The sequence below is a fragment of the Galeopterus variegatus genome, unplaced genomic scaffold (genome assembly GCF_000696425.1).
Source record: "Galeopterus variegatus unplaced genomic scaffold, G_variegatus-3.0.2 Scaffold1817, whole genome shotgun sequence".
Taxonomy (NCBI): domain Eukaryota; kingdom Metazoa; phylum Chordata; class Mammalia; order Dermoptera; family Cynocephalidae; genus Galeopterus; species Galeopterus variegatus.
In genome coordinates this window covers 27,970-50,643 of record NW_007727928.1, presented here as the reverse complement: position 1 = coordinate 50,643, position 22,674 = coordinate 27,970, and the positions used below count along the sequence as shown (strand labels likewise).

General features: G+C 50.2%; 1 protein-coding gene across 5 annotated transcripts in view; it reads left to right on the top strand.

Moving 5' to 3' along the window:
• PAX2 (paired box 2) overlaps positions 1 to 22,674 on the top strand; it is a 95,363-nt gene extending 72,689 nt beyond the window's left edge. For 2 of the 5 annotated variants that reach the window (XM_008579120.1, XM_008579118.1), the window contains 3 exons: positions 19,521 to 19,622; positions 21,866 to 21,952; positions 22,405 to 22,526. In XM_008579120.1, coding sequence (XP_008577342.1) covers positions 19,521 to 19,622; positions 21,866 to 21,952; positions 22,405 to 22,526 — 311 coding nt within the window. Of the gene's footprint in view, positions 1 to 19,520; positions 19,623 to 21,865; positions 21,953 to 22,385 lie in introns of all 5 variants that reach the window. The other 3 variants (XM_008579123.1, XM_008579119.1, XM_008579121.1) reach the window with 2 other exon arrangements.

Sequence of the window (22,674 nt, the reverse complement as noted above, 5' to 3'; positions counted from 1 at the left end):
TCCCCTCCCCTTCTTCCTGGGTCCCCCCTCCCGCTGCCACCTCTGCCAGTAGCAGGCTTCCTTTTGCCTTTTCCTCCCCGCCATCCCCCTTTCTCTCCATTGCTGCCTCTGTAACCTGTCTTACCACCGGTGCCTGAGTATAAGAAAAAAATAAATAAATAAAAAGGTCAGGGAGTGGAGGGAGCAGCAATAACCCCTAAAACAGTACTATCAGTGGAACATGATTGATCAATTGAATTCCATAGCGGCTGAAAAATGTGGGATTAAGTAGTGTATTATACGCACAATGAGTTGAGGCATGATGTTCATTTCAAGTTCATTTCGCCGGCCTCTGCCACCAGATCAGGCAATCAATAGGGGCAGCAGATATCATATATCACCTCTCTGCGGGCTGGGGAGAGAGCACCATAATCTCTCGCAAATTTAGAGTGACAGATTTGTCAAGATCTGAAGGGCCCCTGAATAAATGAAGGCAAAGAGACTCCTCCAGCCAGTGACCTAAGGACAAAGCTTCAGATCAGCCCCTACACACACACACACACACACACACACGCACGCACGCACGCATGTACAAACAGAGGCATGGGGTGAGCCAAGCCACACACAGGCATATATACAAATCTACACAGAGGCATAATGTGAGTCCAGCCACACATACACATGCCCACACCCATCCACATCATATGTGAACACATGCTCACAGACAAATACACATTTTACTCCCCAGACCCACCGGTGACACTGCAATAACCATACACAAAGTCACTCGATGCCTCAACCCTGAGAGCAGGGCTTCCCCAAAAGGTAGGAGAACTCCAGGAAGAGAATTAGACACAGCGGAACATGCAAATAGCTACAGAGAGTGAAAATAGAGTGAGGGCACACCCTGGAAAAAGAAGCAGACACAGGAGAAATGGGGGACACGGGCTCACACTCCCCATGCAATCATGCACAAACACACGCATCCTTTCAGAAAGCTTCTTCCTCTGTCATTTAAACACACAGAGAGCATTATTTATCTGGATGTTTATATATGTACAAATGCATATACACAGAGATACACACACAAAAGGGAAAAATAAATATGTCACACTCCAACTCACATGCAGGGATGCCTACAACCTCTAAGACTGAAAATCATTCCAGGGCCTTACACTTACACAGAAAAAGAAACAACCACCAAGTTTTGTGTCCATAGGAACATAGGAATACCATTGAGGCTGCCTCTGTCTGCCTGCCTCAGACTTGACCCTGGTCTTGATTTCTCTCTCTCTCTCTCTCTCTCATACACACACACACACACACACACACCTCACACACACACACTTTCTTTGCTTTCCCACCCCCTCCAGAATAGAGTGTGGAAGGAAGATGGGATGTCCCTTTAGGAAAACAGACCCCCCATGCTCCATCTGGGAGGCCAGTGAGGGAAGACGGCTGCAGGTTGAGGTTAATCAATATGTGATATTTTCTATGGTCTCCTGAATGATACTGTACGGCGTTACTGTATATAATGCAATATTGATTATATCATATCATATAATCACCTATAAACTGATATATATAACAGTCCCAGAGGAACACCCTGGGGCCTACAGCATGGGCTGGCCCCAGGCCCAAGGCTCCCAAGCTGGTCTCGGACTAAGAGAAACCAAGGAGCAGCCAAGCTGAGGCTAGAGGGGACCCAGCTTTGGGCCAGGGGAGTTGCAGTGTGGGGTTCAGGGAGAGGCAGCAGGGTGGGCACTTTTCCCACTATACACTCTGGAAACTCCAGTGGCAGGGACAGAGGAGACAGGGGTCACAGAGTGGGGAGAATGCCTGGGCAGAGCATGACAAGAGACAGCACAGACCGGCAGCCCCAAGGGAGCAAGCACTAATGTGGCGCCACCATGGCCCTGCCCTCATGGAGCAAGTCTCAGCTCCCTGTGGAGACCTGCAAGAGGAGCCAGGTGTCCAAGGAGCTGGCTCCTGACGCAGGCCTGAGCCACAGTCCAGAGATGGCCAGCCATCTCAGAGAAGCTGAGATGGCTGGCCAGGGCACAACAGCAGCCACCAGGGCCCCTCTGTCATCTTTGCCCAAGGAGAGCCCTAGTGCTCCTGTGAAACCTGCTTTCCTTCTGCTCCCATCTCAGTGCTGGCCTGACCTGAGCAGAGTGCCTGGGCTTGGCTCTCAGAGCCCTTCCTCCCTCAGTGGTAAAGTTAATTACTTGACCCAGTCTTCATGTTACACTCAGCCTCGAAGATTTGATGATTTTCAACCCTTGGAATCAGTGGAACTGAAATTCATCTCGGAACCGAGTTCAATTCTCCACAGGCTCAGTAATGCCAGTCTGAGACACCCAGCTCCTCCCCCAGGCTGACCCAGGCTGATGGACAGAAGGGAGTCCAGGAGAGCCATGCCCTGGGGAGATGGCCCCTGTGAGCTCCTCTGGCTCCACTTCTGCCCAGTCTTTCCTGATGTCCACACTGTGATCACTTCCCTTCTTCAGCCAGATCTCTGAAGCAGGGCCAACCTCCTGGGCCAGTGCCTGTGTCCTAGGAGCTGAGAGTAAGGGGTTCTAGCAGAGGTGCAAAGCCCTGGGGGCCAGAGCCAGGTACCACCCACCCCCTTTGCTCACTGCACTGTTCCTGTGCCTCTGCTGGCCTGGTGCTAATGCCTCGAGTATCATGTATTCTCCAGATGTGTCCGAGGGCTCAGTCCCCAATGGAGACTCCCAGAGTGGCGTGGACAGTTTGCGGAAGCACTTGCGAGCTGATACCTTCACTCAGCAGCAGCTGGAAGCTTTGGATCGGGTTTTTGAGCGTCCTTCTTACCCTGACGTCTTTCAGGCATCAGAGCACATCAAATCAGAACAGGTGAGGAAGTTTTCCACTTGCAGAAAGTGGAAAGGACTGGAGAGAACGTGGCCTCTTGAGAACTTGCAAACAAATGCCACATGCATACCCAGCACTGCATGTGTTACATGTGGGTGCATCGGGTGTGTGCTGTGTGAGCATGCTCACATGAGGGCATTGTGGTATAGTTAAGAAAGAGAACTTGCAAACAAATGCCACATGCATACCCAGCACTGCATGTGTTACATGTGGGTGCATGGGGTGTGTGCTGTGTGAGCATGCTCACATGAGGGCATTGTGGTATAGTTAAGAAGCATCATTATAGTATATAGCAATTAGAAATGATGAGTTCTGGGTTCAGGAGGATGGTCTGGGATAAATCTTATCCTCTTTTGAAGTGTCAGTTTCCCCATCTACAGAATGAAGGGCTTGGATGTGTGGTCTGTCAAGTCCCTTTCAGCTTTGCCATTCTGTGGTTCTGGCATGGGGTACTCAGGAATGTCCTCTTGCTGTGTCCCTTGCCCAGGTACTACAGGAAGTCTTGAAGTCTGTGGATCTCTTGTGCAGCTTCAGGAGGAGAGCCCATGTGTTCCTGCCTCCTGCTCCCAAATCTAGCCACCCAGTGTGACCCCAGACAGGCTGATGGTCTACTCCAACACCCAACATTTCCTGCAGACACAGAACAGACCAGAACACACATCACATCAGAAAACACACACTACAGAAACACATCTCCAACTCCTCACGTTTACCAGTGTGCATGTGCTACACACGACCACCATCTGCCTGCTCCTCCCACCCCTCTTAGCCCACAGTGTGCACAGCACAGCCCCATCAGCCCCATAGAGCCAGTAGGGGTGCACCACCCCCCATCACCAGCTCTGCACACCTGCAGCACATCAGTATAGCCCCCAGCACACACACTCAAACACAGGAGCACACTCCCATCCCTGCCAGGTCAGGCCCACAGCTGCAGCACAACACAGCATGCTGTGCTTGCACACGCACAGACACATATTCACACACACGTACACCAGCGCAGCCCCACAGGCTCCACTCAGCACAGTTCCACTCTAAGATTCCAACAACTCCCAGCCACTCATCCCGCCCGTCCTTTTATCCCATAAGCTGTTTGTCTTCATAAAACAAAAATCAAAAGTCTTTTTAAGGTGCCCTGAGCCATAAACCAACAAAGGAGGAGCCGGCCGAGGCAGGCGGCTCAGTGCACCCTCCCCGAGTCCCCGGCTGTATTACAATGAATAACCTTTATTTACTTTCATTAGACTATTAAACACCAGCACAGTCATTTTTCCCCCTGAAACTCGGAGCAGGGCCCATAAAGCAAATCCGAAGCCTAATTGAGTTCATTTTAATTTCTCTCCGATCACAGCGAATTACTCTGGTGATAAATCAGGGGGCAGCTTCACCCCCAGTAGAAGGCCTAATTTGCAGCTAATTACAAAACTGATTTCTACAGGAAGATCAATACGAGAAGGAATTGGAAATGACGAGGCAATCCCGTCCAGCCAGGGAGGGGAGGGGGCTCTCTGGGGGGGCCAGGAAGCGGAAAGGAAAAAAACGGACCCGAAAGAGCAGAAAATCAGTTTTAATTTAACGTAATATTAATCAGAGCAACTTTTCCTGCTTTGTGCAGACTCCTGGTCTGCCCAGCTCTGGGGTCTGGTTTGGCGGTGGCTGCAATAAAAACGCAATTACCCGAGTGTTTCGGGCAGGACGCTCTTTCAGAGTCAATGACTGGCCCCCTCCCATCCTTCTGTTAGCCATGTGGACTCTCCCCCTCCCCAATTTCATACCCCAGTGCACAGGCAGAGAGCGAGGGGCCCATGGGGCTGTCTTTGTTTGTTTTTAAAAAAGGGGCACCCACACCCGATCAGCCAGCCCAGCAGTGCCAGGCTAGAGGCCCCACTCAGCCCTTCCCCCAGCTATTGCCTCTGCTGTCATGTCATGGTTCACCCCTCCTCCCCAAGGCTCCCCACCCCAGGGGGGCCTTAACACCCCAGGCTGCTCAGCGAGGGGATCCCCACTGCTACACTCTGTCCTTGGGACTTCTTAGGCAGAAGACACTACAGAAATGTAAAGGGTGCTGGGATAACCACCCAAAATGTCTAGGCCACACCTCCAGCTCCACCAAGTCAGGTCTACCCCACCCACACAAAACTCTTCATCATATGCCAAGCCCACCCCTCCTGCAGTCCCCTCCCTCTGCCCGGCCATCTCCTTCCACCCCATCTGGGAGGGCTCCCCGTTCCTCCTCCCCATCTGCACACCAAGCCCTTTCTCTGTGTGTGCACATCAATAGAGAGCTGTCACTTTTCTCTCTCCTCCCAGGGGAACGAGTACTCCCTCCCAGCCCTGACCCCTGGGCTTGATGAAGTCAAGTCAAGTCTATCTGCATCCACCAACCCCGAGCTGGGCAGCAACGTGTCAGGCACACAGACATACCCTGTTGTGACCGGTAAGGGGGCGTCCGGGAGGGGGGGCACCGCTTTCAGTGGGGGCACCTCTGCCCATTCCATCTGGGGCCCAGTGTGACAAGCAGGCCCCCTACCATGATATCTGCCGATAAAGTGAGCCTCCAAACACCAGGCTGCTTCCTGAACAGATGAGTGCAGATGTGAGGAGAAAAAACTCTGGTCAGGGGGTCTGTGGGCTTCAGCCCAGAAAGGCGGAGGCTGGGAGGGGCTGCTGCTGGCTCCTCCTGCCCACACTCTTGCCTCTGCCTTTGCCTTTGCCTCTTTTTTTCTTTTGCCTCCCGCAAGGTGCCCAGAATTATGAGTCTTGTGTTATGACGCGTGCACTAGAATGCAGAAGGCAAATAGGCCAGGCTGGCGAGCATCCACAGGTGCCCAGGGTCCAGCCTCCATACTCCTGTGTCCTCCAGGATCCTGGAGGACCTGCTTTCCTCTCCCTCCAGGTAGCATGTGTGGCCGTGGTTTGGGGCTTTAGGGCATGGCACCCGACTCTGTGGAGTCATAGATGAGCACAATGATTCCAGTCTTTCTCCTACTTCCCCAGAGAAGCCACTGAGACCAAGGCTTGATTTCAAGGCCAGGGAGGGTCAGGACTGACTCACAGTCCAGTGCAAGGGGAGAAGTCACCATGCTTAGGAGCCCCCTTGGGTTAGGGGCAGCTCAGGCAGCTTGAGTAGAAGGCTGAGGTGCGGTCCAGGGAAGGCCAGTGGATGAAGCTCTAGGCCGCAGAGTTGCAGGCTACAGAGGGCGCCTGGCACTGCAGAAGGGTTTCCAGGCCAGGAGATGCCCAAGTGGGAGAGACACACATTGGGGTGTTATTAAAATTCACCTAATTATTCTGGAGACACTAAAGCCAATGTGCCGTTTGTTCCTTGGGAGCCAGGATGATTGAGTAGGGTCTCTGTGGGGATTGGGAGACACTGAGGCGTTACCTGCCGAGTGAGGCAAGCGGAGGCGGCCTGGGGACCTGGCAGCGGGGCTGCAGGCAGCCAGTGTCACAGCCAGTGGCAAAGACAGGGAGCAGGCATGGCCCCGCTGTAGGATAGAGCCCTGGTTCTGACTTGAAGCTGATCTGAGCAGGCTCCACTTGACCCTGAGATGGGCTGCAAGTGGCCACCTAACCTCTGCCTGGGGGGCTTGGGAGAGCCCTGTTGTTAACTTTCCCAGGTTCTCCTTAAGGTGGTATTCTGGTACAACTGTTTCCAGCCTAGGTGGCATTGAGCTCTTCAGCTGGGGAGTCAGAGATCGCATTCTGGAAGTGTTGGAGATCTAGACTGGGCTTTTCAGAATGACGACCTTAGCTGGGGTCTCTGAGTAAGGACACAGCCTATGATCGAATGGCCTTGGGCACGAGCCCTTCTTGCCCAACTTGGAAGCTCTCTGATCTGCTGAATATTCTGGCTCAAGGCAGAGAGATGGTCTAGGCCAGGCCACCTTTCTCCTGATCTGCTGAGAGGGATTGTGGTCATTTGAGGCCCACCCCAGGCAGCTGGCAGATGAGAACCCAGGAGACTTCCCAGCTCGCTTTCCTGTGCTCAAAGCCACAGTCCAGAAGGCAGGGGCTTCCTGGGGTGGAGATATGGGTCTTCCGGGTAGGGATCCTGCAGCAGGAGATACTGGGGCTGGTGCAGAAAAGTGCCTCTACCTTGAGCAGCCCCCATCCACCTCCCCCCCCCCCATGATCCTGGAACAGTCCCAGCTCAGCCTGGGAACATCTCCGGCTGATCCATCTGGATCCAAGTGTGAGAAAAGTTCATTTCAGACCCAGCTTGACATTCCCAGGTGGCAAGTTAGCACTAACATCTCAATCTGTATGCGACATTTCAATCAAGCGAGGAGTAACAAAAGCAGAACCATTAACATTCGGAGCTGTTCACCAGTGGTAATGACGGGGAAACTCGCTCAGAAACTGGAAATTACCAAAAAGAGAGAAGTGTGTGGAGAGGTGGGGGAGGGGAGGTGGGGGATGGGGGTAGAGAATGATTTTTCCACACTTAGGCCAAGATCCAATGTTTGGATTAATGGTGCCATTACTCGAGAAAGGGCGCAGATTATGCTCATTCTTAAAATGTTTTTGCTGGCAATTAAACGGCTATAGTTATTGATCTTTGTTGATTTTATGTCCTCCTAATTTACATAATCTATTAAAGATGAATGATTCATGATGTGCTTATTATGGGGACAAACAGAATTTGCTGGAGGTACCATCAAGGTGAGCAACGGGGCATTGCCTGGAGACGTCATGGGCCATCTCAGGAGCAGGTCCAGAGTGCTGGCCCTCAGGCTAGGACTTTGTGGGAAGCAGAGAGCAGTGATGCAAGGAGAACAGGCACAGGAGAGGTGGCATTTGGGTGAGTTCTTCTAGAAAGATGTTGGCATCTGTGAGAACTAGGCTCCAAGCAGGACTGGGATATGAGAGAGACTCCAGGTGTATTTGTAGAAATTCTCCTCCAAGATTCTTGAGAAGCTTATTTTGTTGGAGAATATTAAGGGCTTAGATAAGGGAAGAAAAAGGGAGGTCCTTTTAGGTAGGTAAGTGATTCTGGGCAGGTGCGTGCTAAAGGTGAGAGAGCAGGGAGGTCACCTTGTGCCCACAGCCTGGCATATGTGTGCCAAGGTATTCTTGGAACCCTCTTTATCCCCCACATCTCAGGCACCCAGCTCCTCCTCTTCCCCGAGGACAGGCAGCTGTGGCTGTAAACCCTAGGGGATGAGTACTGAGGAAACTGGCCCAGGAATGCCCTCACCCAACCTGAAAAGCCAGACCTTATTGATATTCCTGCCGCCTCCTGGCACTGGAGGCTGATTTCAAACTTCACCAGCCACTTGATGCAGCTGTTCCACAAGGTCAGGACTGAGAAGAGCAAAGAGCCCGCACTATTGTGTGAGGGGAGAGTGGGGCCCAGTGGGCCAGGACACAGCTAATCACATTGCAAGCTAGGGTGGCTGCCAGAGGCCAGGGCTCAGCCCCACAGCCTCCCCCACCTTCCATCATGGAACCAAGGAGAGAGAAGGATTTTTCTGGGTAGTGTTTGCAAGTTCTGCCTTGATTTTAATTTCACTGCATCACAACTCAGCAAGCTGCCAAGTCAAGCTGGTTATTTAAATTTATCACCCACTTTCCCTTCCGCCGCTGGGCTGCTCTAGCTCAGCGGCATCTCTTCTCTCCAGCCCACAGCTCTAGGCTGCTGGTCTGGAACGGAGCCGAGTCTCTCAGGTTGGCTGGCTGTGGCTGGTACCTTTTACCACCTTCTTACCTCTCCAAAAGAACCCCTGGGGGCTGCCATCAACCTCTCAGTCGTCCCAGGGCCCTCGGGGTTGGGCCTCTGCAGTGAGGACTCTGGCTCCAACCAAGTGCTGGAAGCTCCATTCCTTAAACACTCCCATCACTGGTAGAAATGATAGTCCCTCTTCCCCATGGCTTGCTCACCTCCGCCTTCCGTCCCTATGCCAGCTGGGGCTGCAGTGAGAGGGGAGCATGCAGAGACACTGGCAGTGATATAGACTCGGGAGCAGAAGATGAGATGAGATGCTTCTGAGCATCTAGAGAGTCTCCTGGCCTGGTGAAAGTCCACCCTGAAGGAGAGAGCAGGCCCCCCACCTGGAGCCCAAATGGACAAAGGTGCTGGAGAAAGTCAGCGATCATGAAGCTAGCTCATACTTACTCTAAAAGCCTAGGGACATGCCAGTCCCCGGTGCCACACTGAGCGGGCTTCACTGCCTCTAGTGGGCATCACCGCCAGGTGCTGGGAGAGTAGTTCTCGCCACCCTCATTTTGGTCCCAAAGAGGTAACAGAAAAATGCAATGGATGTCCAGGAAGCAGGCAGGCTAAACTTACCAAAACCTGGCTGGATAAAACATAACAACAAAAAATGTTAATACATAGCCAAACCTCACTCCGTAGTGCCAGAAATAGAGGGAAATGCAAGGCCAGAGCAGCATGTGAGAGACTGCTGGAGGTAGACCCTAACTGGGGAGGTTAGGGTTGTAACACACCAGTCAGGAGACATGACACTGGTTCTAGGAGAAGCAGGAAGTTAGAACCGAGTGTGACCCCACATAAAGCCAGGAACAGAAAAGAACACTGTCCATAAAAAGGAAACACAAACTCATTTCAATGGCCCAGGGAAGCAAGTGAACAAGGAAAATGTCACCATGAGCAATGAAGACTCCAGGTCTGACCCTGAATGGGGGTCCAGATTTATACCATGACTATTACAGAAACTCCAAACCAAGAACTTACATAAAAATTTGTCCAGCATAATTACCCACTCAGAAACCCCAGAAAGAACAATGGCAAACCTTCTTTGTAGAGATAGTCTGCAATCCAGGGCACATGGAACGACCTCAGGGAGAAAAAATTCACCACTAAAGACAAGCTCATTACAAAAAATTACACACCTCATGTGAATACAACTATCATGAGGGGGAGTTATCAGAAGCAATAAATAGGACAATTAACACCCCCAAGAACTGGAGAAAATAGAGTAACCCCAAAGCACTATAAACTAAGCATGTTTAATATTCTAAAAAAGGTCAAAGAGAAGTATGAGTTTTGTCTTTATCACAGATCCAGATCCCCAAGTCCCCTTCCTCACTACTGCTCAACAAAATCGTTAGATAATGGAGATCAAAAAGGGCAAAGAATGAAGACCACGCTTTTAGCTTATTGTTTTGGGGTCTGGAGGCATGGAAAGAGCGCAGCCTCGGGCATCTCTGAAAGTAAAGCCTGTGCCTGGCTTATCCAAGCTCCAAGACTGCTAAGTTTCAGCAGAGAATCTTACCTTTTTGTGGGAAAATGTCTGAACGTTAGAGAGCTAGAGACAGGGACAGTACTTTCCTCCCCGGTGGGGAGGGGCCTAGTTAGCTTCCCCACCCTGGCAGAGAGAAGGTGGTTTTATTCAAGAGCTTGGAAGAAACTTCTCTTATGCCTAGAAACTGCAGCTTTGAAGGAAGCTGTAACTAAGATCCAGGAGGAGATGTGGAGGCTGCCCAAGAGGGATGTGCCCGAGGTGGGGAGAGGGAGCAGAAGATGCTGGGCTCCTGGAAGCTGGCAAATTTGAGCAGAGGTGGGGGAAGCCAGTGAACTAAAGTTCAAAGCTGAAAAGCAAGGGCTGGCCCCAGGGTCCTGGAGGCCAGTGAGAGCACTGCGAGCTTAGCTTCTGAGAAAAGGTTGCTGACTCTTAGAAGTTCAGACTCCTTGCCCACATCTGAAATGGCCAGTGAAGTGGCCTTTTAGCAGATAGAGGTGTGGACCCTGGGAAACCTCCTCCTCCTCCTCAGGGAGGCCTGAGGACCTCCAGGAACTGCCTCTTTCCTGTAGTTAACAACCCCTTCCAATGCAACTGCACTTCCCTCCATAAAACAAACAGCTCGGCCCTTGGCCAGCCCCTCTGGGGGAGGAGAGGGCAATAAAGGCCAGAAATGTTTCTGAAGGAGGCTGGGAGTCTCCTAGTCTTGTCTGTCAGCTCAAAGCCCCTGATTAGCTGGAGGAATTTAGGGCACAGACATCAGAGTTCCTCTCCAACCTTGAAAGGAGAGGGCTAGGGCGACTTCAGACATGTGCCAAGTCAGAGAGGCCTTTGCTGCAGAGGCCAAACCAAGCCAGAGGGCTTCTCCTCAGCACCCACAGGCCCTGGACCCTTCATTTAGGGTGAGAAGGCCCAAAGAAAAGAGGCTAGCCTTCTCCAAACATCCCTGAGGCCTCCAGCCACATCCCCAAGGACCTCCAGCCCCCAACCTTAGCTCTGATTTAATTATGGGAGCATTTCCATAGCAATGAGACATTGACAGATATGCAGGTGCCCCGGGCCTGCAGCCTAGAGAGTCATTGGATCGGGGTTCTTTCCTTTCCTCCTTTATCCAGACCACCTCTAGAGGGAAAGGATGTTGGAAAGAAGAGGCACTAACCCACTCTAAGGCTGGGAAAGTCAGGCCAAATTCGAGCAGAATAAGAGCTGTACCACCCCAATCTCCAGCCCCAAATCCCCATCTGTGTCTGTGCCTACCAGCCACCCAGCAATGATTTCTGTGCTCTCCAAAAGGGTGCCATAGGCAGAAGCACATGGGCTGATAATGGGGCTGCAGAGGGGAGGGGAGTCGTGGGGAGGATGAAGAAGGTATGAAGAATCTGGGAGTATCTTAGCAAAGATGTAGTTCTATGGTCTTCTAAGCTGAGCTCGAACTGGCCCATCACTTTGGGCCTTTTCCCCCACCTTCTCTCTTTATCTCTTCCCTGCATTAATGAGACCCAAAAGGTGGTACATGCTAAATGGACTGTGCTTCTTCCTCCACAGTATGGTCTCATTGATTCATTTAGAGATCAGGGAGAATGGCCATTCTAAATTTAAATAAAAAGTGTTTCAGTTTTTTAATGATGATCTTTATTTCAAATGCATATAGTAGCCAACCCAGGCTAAAAAATGGTTGCCTAGCTGGGACCACTGACCACTGCTTTCATGATCAGCTAGGTTATAGGGAACCTTCCAGCTGCGGTGGATGTTGTTTAGAGATGCTTGGGGTGTCCCAAAGGGGAGTTCTTCAAAAGAGGTCTCCCAGCACTAAGCTTGTTTACTATATTATTTGGCACTTTCTAAGAAGAAGAGGTTGGCTGAGTCAAAGCAAAGTCAATCAATCCAATCTTTTCCTAATGATCAGAAATCCTAAATACTGGTGTCCCAATGAATGTTACAGGTGTACCAAGAGCTCAGAAATGTCCTAGTGGCCTCAAAGAGACCTAGGCAAGACCTAAAAACCTCCCTCCCTCCCCATCCCCCCAACAGCCAACCACCCGCAAGGTGACAGGAAGATCCCCCACTCCTTCCCTAGGGTGATCAGAATCCTTTCTTCCCCCACTCTTAGCTGTAATGTAGCCTCAAGAAAAACAAGCCAGTGCTTTCTTAACCCTGAGCTTTGGGAAGCAAGCTCTGCCACTATTGTCACTTCTGAGAGGGCTTTGCGTGCCTTCAGCCTGGAATCCTCCCCTCTCCTCCCCGGTGGTGGTGGCTGGGCTGGCAGGCAGGGAGGGAGGAAATCCCGCGGCGGCTCGGAGAGCAGCCTAATGCTCCAGCAGCTTAAGTGGCCGTTTTCCTTGGGATTAGGGTTTCACTTACACAGAGCGCCTGAAAAACGCTGCGCTTTCGGAAGGATTAGAGCTGACAATTCAGTGCTCTCAGAGAACAAAATAAAGCCGGAGAGGAACTGGGAGACCCGGAGTATCAGGAGACTGTGCAAACAGGCTTAACCTCTGCCCACCCAGCAAGAGGGTCTCTCATGCTCTGAACCCATCGGTGAGCCTGGGCCCAACCTCCTAGGTACCAGCACCTACCCGACTCCAGTCTTCACCTGTGGTTTGCTAATGAGGAGCCAGAGCATGCAGTGTAGGGAAGTGAACTGAGGAGAGGACTGGAGATGTCTTCCCCTCTCCCTGAGCCTCAGTTTCCTCCTCTGTAGAATGAGGGAATTGGACTAAAAGATAATCAAGTTCCCTTTCAGCCCTTTGAAAATGTGATTTTCCCCAAAACTCCCTAGTCTTATTTCAGGAACCTGAGGCTGCCACTAAATTAGAAGGATACCACCTCCTGTGGGGCTCTGGGCTGGACAGGGCAGTGTGTCTGGAGGAGGAGGGTGGGAACAGCATGGCTGGTCGTGTCCAGGTGGGTGGCTGTCAAGGTGCAGACCTCACTGAGCCCGTGCAGATCTGGGCAGCATCTCTGACTAGGATACACCAGGGATTAAAGGTCCAGCTGTTAGTAGGAGGTAAGATCAGCCAGGAGAGCAGCCGCCCTGAGCCGCGGGCACAGCCCCCTCTACTGGAACCTGCAGCAGGCAAGCCTCAGGCTGAGTGTGGGGCCAGGACAGTACCTGGGTGGGGCTGGGGGCCCTCACACAGGCACCTCCACCCCAGAGGACGAATCTCAGGAGTATATGGAAACCTGGGAAATAAGAAATAAAATGAAATATGTAGAAAACTCTTTCCCTCTCCTTTGAAAACATCTTTTACAGATTTAAAGTTTGTTACTTGGGTGTATTATGTCTAACTCAGATTGGCCATAAAGTGATCATAATTGGTATAGTAAATGTAAAGATACAACTTATTTGGCAGTAATTACAAATTTAATAACTGTGTATTCTTGTAAGTATTATAAATGCTTGTGTCCAGTGCAGTCACAGACTGCCAGCCTTGAAGAAATCTAATGTCTTCATTTCGCTACCTTATGAGAAACAGAGAAAACTTGAGGATAGGATAGTAAAACAAGAGTTATGTTTTCTGGCCTTAGGGTCCTCCACAGTGTCAAGTGGATAGCAAAAGTGCTCATTTTCAGAGAAAGATGCTGAGGAAAAGCATCTCTGAACTCATTGAGTATAACTTTTGCTGTATAAATCTATGTCTAATAAGTCTCATCTGAGCCATCACTAGCAGCAGTTTCTGCTGCTTTGGTGGCTTCCTTTTTATTATTTCCTTGGTCTTCTGAATGCTGACATTTTCCTTGACCTGAGATAAGCCTCCCTGCTACTTCACATGTTATTTTGATGTTCTTTGAATGATCTTATTTATTGGTACAGTTCAAGTAGTTGCAAACAAATCAATGTCTTATGCCAAAAAACAGAGGTTCTTTTTTTTTTTAACAAGCAGTGCTTATTAATCTTTGAGCCATGAATACTTGAGAATATGATAAAAGTCATATAATATCTACTCAGAAAGATATGCACATATAATATCTATAACGTTTTATGTATTGCTTTATATGGATCTTATGAAGTTCATCTATGGGGTCCTATGGGATGAGGGAAGCCCCATTTAAAACCCCCACTGTAGAAAATGAAAGAAGCTGAAACGGAAGAAACAAGAAGTGACGAGATGTTCTGTTAAAGGAAGGATTAGCTTAGCATGATCCCAGGTTGCTTTCCTGGACCAAATAACCTATCTATTTTCTGGGTCTACAGTATTTGAGAATATCATTCCAGAATCAATTCTCAAGTAGGCTGCTTATTCTGTAGGCCAGGTTTTGCCATCTTCTAGCTGTGGAGTCTTGGACATAATACTTAGCCCTTCTGAGTTTCAGTTTCTCATCTATAGAATGGGGATTAAAAAGCGATCAAGACCATAGTGTTGATTACAAGGATTAAAAGAGATAATACATAAAAAGTATTAAGGACAGTGCCTAGTGTATAGTACGTGTTCAATGAATGCTAGCTAGTCCAGGTGCAAGTAGAAACACAACTCTGCCCTTGAGCCTGAGACCTGACAATTAAAGTAGCACAAATTATCTGATGGCTAAAATTTTCCAATTTCTTAATAAAGTCTTTTACTTTGCTTTTCTCTGTACTTGTAAGAGGAGCTGCACTTAGATTCTCCAAAACAGTTGATTTGATCTGGCCCATTTGGTAAGGAATGTCTGACAAAAGTGCACTGTCTGATTCCAATGCAGTGATTGCTGTAGAAATTGGCTTTAGAATCTTCAGGGACTTCTGCAGTTGAACTGAGAAGACATCCTCATCAAGTACAGTGCTTCTAACACTTCTGGGTACTTTAAGATCCTCCACTACTACTGTTTCTTGAAGGGCCTCTTTGTTTTTTAGAAAACTCTCAAAGGAGATTAATTCTCCACCCCATGGAGTTTTACTACAGACTTTCAGTGTCAGTATTTTATTCTCTGTGTTCTTTTTTTCTTGCCTCCTCTTAATGACAGCTGTGACTGTATGAGATTTTCCTTGTCAGATGACTTCTTTTGCCTTTCTTTGGCTCTTTTGGGGGAGTATCTTGCTTCATGTTATCATTAAAAGGCAGTGTGGCATAGACATGACTTCAAACTTTGGCTCTGTCATTTACTAGCAGTGTTGCCACGGGAAAGTCATTATGCCTCTCTGTGCTTCGCTTTCTCACCTTTAAAACAAGGAAGTTAAGGGGGTGTCCAGTTAGCTCAGTTGGTTAGAGCACACTGTTGAAACACCAAGGTCAAGGGTTTGGATCCCTACACCAGCCAGCTGCCTAAATAAATAAATAAATAAATATTTTTAAAAATAATAATAAAACAAGAAAGACTAATCATCTGGAAGCCTCTTTCATCTTTAAAAACTCTGTAACCTTAGAAACCAAGTATCCGACAAGTAAATGTTAAAATAATAAAAAAAAGTTTTTTTAAAAAACAAGAAAAGAAAGCAAATATCTGACATGCAATGTCCATTCTCTTATAGCAATATGTGGGTTTTTATCCACTTGTGATTCCTGGTGCTGTTTTTATGTTACTGGCATTGTCCATGAGCAAAGCAAATGCTTTACTGCTTCCTGTCTCCTGTTGGATGGCACATATTTTAGAACTGATGTATTCTGCCATGTAGCTGTTTTCTCCTTTTTCTGTGCTTTTGCTTGTGGTGTAAAGGAGGTAGCCGTACTGTCTTACAGTTTTAGAGTCCGTCTCCACTCCCATTTGGCCATCCATCTATAGTACTGCAAGGCCCCGCGCTCTGTCGATTCTTCTTTGCACAGATTCTATTACCCATTCACATTCTCTCACTAAAAGAGACTTGCTCAAAGAATGCTGCTGGGCAAATGGTATGACGGTCTTAGTAATTTGAAAACTTCCTGCAGTATGTGTTTTCCATTATTGACAATGGTGTTCCAAAAGAATATATGGCTCTGGTAAGAGTTTGGTCAATTTTTTCCTGCTCCTCAGGTGTCACCTGTGTACTAATGAAGCCATTGGGAGCACTTTGTATGCAGTGACTTGCACCTTTGTTGGCTCAGGGGTCCTGAACAGGCACCTCTTTATGGTAATACTGACGTTACAGAACCTGCAGCAGCAGGAGCACAGCATACATAGAACACTAGGAAACGTGCATGCTTTTTCTTCATCATGGGCCTCTTCTCCCACATTTAAAAAATTTCTGCATGGCATGTCCCAGATTCTGTTTCATTAAATGGAATTTTGAAATATGCCTAACAATTCAGCAGGTGACTTGCAGCATGCAATAGTTTCTACATGCTGGAAGTTGGCCTTACCATTTTGAAAGAGAGAAAGCCAGTGGAAAGAAACTTTGAAATAGAACTGCCTCTGGGTCAGCTGGAAACACTTTTCTAGTCGTCCAGCCTTTCTTCTCTCCTGAAACTAGGTTGGAGATTATGTGACAAAATCTTAGATTATGAGGAATTCATGTGTGACAGGTTGTGGGAACCACGCAGCTGAAAACCAGAATTCCTATTTATTAAGCAAGAGGCATACTCCTCTTCCTGGCTGTTTATAGATGTTAAGATCACACGGCCAGGAGGAATTGGATTTCTATATCTTTCTAGCTTCAGAACCTCTACATCTTCCCTAACTCATCTCTGTCTTGGGCCTTTTTGACCAATAAGTGCCATATTATTAATCTCTCTAGGAATTGATAGATATTGTCTACTTCAGGTTCACTCCACTGAGAAATGGTGAGGAGCAGTGCACCTTTTATTAAGAATAGAAATCAATAAAAGGAAACCCACAACAAAGCAAATACAGAATCTTTCTTCTCTCTCTCTGGAAGTCGGAAGTGATCTCTTGTTTGGCAGTTCTACCCTGTTTGTTCTTGAGTTTGAGGAAATACAAGGTATCAACTACATTAGGTAGTTGTAGAGGAAAATCATTCCACTGCATGATAAAGGTGAGTTATAATGAGTCCGTCATGTAAATCTCTCATCGTCCTATAAAAATTCAGAATCTATTGTTTAACCTGGTTTTTTTTTAGGTAGTTGTAGAGGAAAATCATTCCACTGCATGATAAAGGTGAGTTATAATGAGTCCGTCACGTAAATCTCTCATCGTCCTATAAAAATTCAGAATCTATTGTTTAACCTGGTTTTTTTTTAAATTCAGATTTAAATAATTTACATTTTGTCCCAGCCTTTCCCTCTGTAAAGGAGAACAACATACAAGTATATGAAACAATTAGAAAGTAATTATAACCCATCAGGAATTGGCTGTAAATGCGATAGCAATAGAGAATTAATCCACAAGTATTTATTGAACATCTACTGTATTCTCAACTATGCAGTATAGAGCAGAAGACGGGTCCTGCCCTTGGGTCATTTATGATCTGTTTGAGGAAGCTCCACGATGTGAAACAACAGTGCTGATGCATTATGAAACATAATGACATGGTAAACTGTGGAGCACACATGCAATGGAAGTTTGGAAGAGAGAAACTTCTCTGATGGATAGAATGGTAGGGATTTTAAGTCTTGAGCTGGAAGGAGAGAGAAACTATGAATAAGGGAGAAGAAAAGGTCATGGCAACAGCACAGGAGTTTTACAACACACAAGCCAGTGAAAACAGTCCAACTAAACCAGGAGGAGTGAGAATCAGACCTGAGAAAGTTGGGTGGAGTGAGTACCTGGGAGGCTTTGAAAGCCTGCAAAGTTTCAGTTCAAACTGTAGATTACAGGGAATTTATGATGGTTTTTACAAGGAAAGCGGTGTGATGAAAGCAATGTTCCATGAGGACTAACCAAGCAGCGACATTTGGGTTAGACAAGAAAGAGAAGAATGTGGAAGTAGGGGATACAAGAAAAAAAAAATCCAACTGTTGTGGCAAACCAAGGACAGGTGCTTAGGAGCTGAGCTGTGAAGGTGCTGGAAGAACTTGAAATAGGGCGGATTTAACAGATATTGCTAAGGAGAATTAACAGCACTCGGTGACTGACTTCATATAGAGGAGGAGAAAGAAGGCTATGAAGAAGGGCTCCAAAGTTTCTGACCGTATGGTCTTCAAGAGAACTTCAGTAGAACTGATTTGGGGGGAAGATGAATCTGCTCTTTTTCCTGTTAGGTTTGAGGTGACAGTAGGACAGCTAATGAGAATGTTCAGCAGGCAGCTGGAAATGCAAAAACCTGAGCGGTACCTGTGTATACTTAGGGAAGGATGAATTGCTCAGATGTGTCAAGGTAGGGGTAAGGAAACTCATACATCTCAGGAATGTAGGAGATGAGTTCATCTTCAGGGAGGGGTGGCAAAGAGAGAGAGATGCTTTGGAATAGCCATCAGGAGGATGATGACTAGGGCCCAAGTGATGAAAAGAAAATGAACCAGGCCAGGTATGCATGGTTCTGTGACTTCCCCCAGACACACCTTGCCTTCCCAGGGTTGGACAGAGACATTAGAGTGGTAGAGTGGCACTAACTGGCGAGGAGGAGAAGGGGAATCTGCAGGGGATAAATGGGGACCAGAAGATCCAGAAGAGAATAAAGCAGTGTCTAGGATTGGGAGTATGGAAGAGGCGAAAAGACAAATTATTGTTCTTAGAGATTGGAGCATGCTAAATTGCAAAGAGAGGTAGCAATGGAGGGGCAGGCAAGGAAGGGAGGTGAATTGTGGGCAGCTGTATTCCAGCAGAAGTCTGTGGACCAGGGGTATCTCCCCAATATTGACTTGCTTTGCCTCCACTCCAGGACCCGGCTAAGGAAAGCACTGCCTCCCACCCTCCAGGCTCTAGCTTATAGAGGCCTCCAGAGACAGAAGTCCAGAAGCTGGCAGGGGGGAGCAGATTTTGCTCATTGATCTGATCCACTTGCATGTTGGCTCAGAGATCCTGATTCACTTCAGGGATGTTTTGTGTCACTTAAATGCCATAAACACTAACAGCAAAATGGCCCACTGGCTGCCCCCTGCTCTCCACACCTGCCAGGTCCAGCACCTGCAGCTCCACTTGGAGAGGATAAGGAATACACATCAGCCCCTATAGGGGTGGTGGTGGTATGTCCTCCAAGCCTGAAGGAAAGATGGTATGTTAGGGAGAGGAGAGGTAAGCAAGATGACAGAGGTCCATTTGGCAACTGGAGAGACCACAGCTGAATATCTTGCTGAGAAGCAGGAGTAAAACCAGGTCAGCTCTCTCCCATTTCCATCTGGGTTTGGAATACAGAGACATGGGCAAAGGCAGACACACACACACGCAAATGCACAGAGAGACACAAAGAGCTACACAGAACAAGGGTGCATACACACAGCTGATGGTAGACACAGACATTTAGGTAACAAGCTTAGACACACGAGAAGGCACATCCGGACCTGCTCGTTCAGGTACAGGGCTGCATACGTCCCCCACACGTCTGCTTAGAGCTCTTTTCTCTCCAAGAGCTTCCTTCCCATGGAGTACCCTAGTGTGAGTAGAGTCAGGCCCCTCTCTTCCAGGCCTCACCCCTTCCCCTTTGTGTTTTTCCAGGTCGTGACATGGCGAGCACCACTCTGCCTGGTTACCCCCCTCACGTGCCCCCCACTGGCCAGGGAAGCTACCCCACCTCCACCCTGGCAGGAATGGTGCCTGGTAGGTGACAATGTTGCAGCTGCCTATTCTAGGTGGGGGCAACTAAATTGTGGGTGAGCTGCTGAGAGGTCTGTAGTCTGAGGCTGGGGTGGGCGGAGACCCAACATCCCCTCTCTGCAAAATACCAGCTATTCTGTCCCTCTCTCTCCCTAGAGGCTGCAGTTGGTCCCTCATCCTCCCACATCCTTCCCAGGGAGGAAGCTTACAGAAGCGCCCCCTTGTGTGCAACTCACTGTATGTCATGGCCCCTCCACACCCACCTACCCACCCAAGCCTGTGCCTAAGGAGCACTCAGCCTCAGCTCCGCCCTCAGTGCCCCAGCCCACCCCAGACAGCTGACACTGCTTGAAGAGCCTGCCCTGGTTTCCATGGAAACTTGGAGCCAAGAACCATTTCCAGGGGCATGTCAGTCACTCAGACAAAACCACCCTGGTCCACACCAAGCCATGGGGGAAGACCAATATGGAGAAGCAACTCCAATTCAGAGAGGAGGGAGCTAGTCCCTAAACGTAAGGAAGGACTATGGCAGGAACCGGAGAGACTTTGGCTTCAGAGAGACAAGCTAGAATACCCCACATCTCCTCAGAGGAACCCAGGCCCTCATTGCTCCTCCAGGGCTCTGGCCCATCCCTTGCCTGGCAGGAGTTGGGTTTGGGCTGTGTGGGTCAGAGAGGCAGAGCTTGATTTAGGTCTGATGATTGTAGTGGAGGTTGTGCTACCCCCAAAACCTCACCCCAGATTGAAAGCAGGGCTTGAAGCCAAAGAGTCCAAGTTCCTTTTTGCATAAACACCAAAAAGCTTTTGTCTTAAAAATGGTAAGACTCACTTGGCCTCCAACCCACTCCGTCTGCCACTGTCTTATGTGTCCTTTCCCTGAAGCCCAACTCTCCTCGATGGCAGGAGAGGGGGAGGATAGAGAAGGGTGACTGGCCCCACCCATCCAGGGACAGCCCTGGGTATGCAGAGCTTGGGGTGGGAACCATGGCAAAGAGGGCGATTGCTGCAGGGTGTTATGGAATAGGGGCTGCAGGGAGCTAGAGGTGGGGGTGAAGGGATTCCTGCCAAGTTTCGGGGAGGGGAAATAGAAGCATTGTTGGGGCAAGGAGATTCTTTGGGAGAAGGTCGCAGCAGAGAGCTGGAGGATGTGGAGGCTGGAGGATTGAGGATGTCTTAGAGAGGTGGGGGTGAGGGAAGAGTGGGGAGGTGGGGATGAGGGGAGCCGCAGAGAGCTCATGGTGGCAAGGGGGGAGTCGTTAAACAGAATCTAGTGCTGATGAGGAAATTACACTTGTTTCATTAGCGATGGGGAAGGAGATAGCTCAGTTCCTCTTGGTCACAGTTGAGCTCAGAAGCTCATTATCCTGCTGCACGCATGCTTTCCCTCCTCGTCAATAAACAGGCTTTCCAGTGGCTGCATCCCCCACCCCCACCCCGGCTCCCTCTCCGAGAGGGGCCCCTTCTCCTCTACTTAACCCGCGGTTAGGGATCACTGTAAACAGTCTGGGGTCATCACACAGGAGAAAGGGCGAGGGGGAAACCCGGAGGCCTGGCCTTTCTCCCGCGGAGGGAGGGAGGCAGCTTCCGACGGCTCCCAGTCCACGGGGCCCTCCGCTCACCGCTCGCCAACCAGCGGGCAGTCCGCCTGGTTCCCTCCGCCTCCTGCCCCTGCCACGGGGCCATCTACCCAACCTCTTAAGGGAAAGACGGGAGGGGGTGTTCCCCAGCAGAGCCCCAACCCCTTGCACTGGCACCGCGCTGAGATGCCATTCTTATAACTTTCTGGGACAAAGTGTCCCAAGAGCCTTTTGTCGCCACCCTTCCACGCTTCCACCCTGTGGGCTATGGCACCTAGAACCGCAGTATCCACTAATAAAGGCCCTTGGGCCTCAACGCAGTGGGGTGTGTGGGCCCGGATCCAGAAAAAAAAACCTTCCTGGTGGCCCCGAGCACCTCCGTTGCGGAACCCCGGGCGGGCACCCTGTCCCGGCTCCGTCCACGCGGGCGTGCGAGGCGCGTCGGTGCTTCCCAGCTCCCCCGAGCTCTCGCCACGCGGATCCCGTGGATTGCCCCACCTCCGCCCAGTCCGCGCTCCCGCACCCGCCGTTGCCCTCTCCGCGACACCTGCACCTTGAGAGGATGGGAGGACTGGGGGGACTGGGAGGACTAGGGGAAGCCGCTGGCCGGGCTCGTCGGTCCGCCCCGGCGTGCGCGTGCCTGATCCTCTCTCCGCCACCCTCTTGCAGGAAGCGAGTTCTCCGGCAACCCGTACAGCCACCCCCAGTACACCGCCTACAACGAGGCTTGGAGATTCAGCAACCCCGCCTTACTAAGTGAGTACGCCACCTGGCTGGCCGGCGACCCAGCGCGCCCGCCCGCTTGCCCGCCAGCTCGGCCGTGCAGTTTCCGACCTCTGGATGCGCGGCGGGGCCGGGGGCCAAGCTCGTTAGTGCAGCACTGAAGCCCGGGGATCCCTCGAGGACGCCCGCGCCGCCCCCACCTCCCAGGGTCGTTGGAAGCCTCTGCGCCGCCCTCGCCCGCGGACCCCCTGGAGGGTGTGCAGCCAGGCGTCACTGATCGGGTCCCTCTCCCACCCCGTGAACGCAGAGCGCTCTGAGGGGGAACGGCCCTGCGGCCCAGCCAGGGTCTCCCCGCCCGGATCCCGCCGGACCCCAGACCCGGGGAGGTCTTTTCTTTGCTTTTCTTTCCGTTTTTGTTCTGTTTGTCCTCTCACCCAGCCCATTCTTCTCCTGTGTTAACTTCCAGGTTCCCCTTATTATTATAGTGCCGCCCCCCGGGGCTCCGCCCCTGCCGCTGCTGCCGCTGCCTATGACCGCCACTAGTTACCGCGGGGACCACATCAAGCTTCAGGCCGACAGCTTCGGCCTCCACATCGTCCCCGTCTGACCGCCCACCCCGGAGGGAGGGAGGACCGACGCGACGCGATGCCTCCTGGCCACCGCCCCAGCCCCACACTCATCCCAGGACCCCCGCAGCCCTTCACGTCACCCCGTCAAAGCCCCGACAGGACGGGTGGAGCCGCGGGCGGGACCCT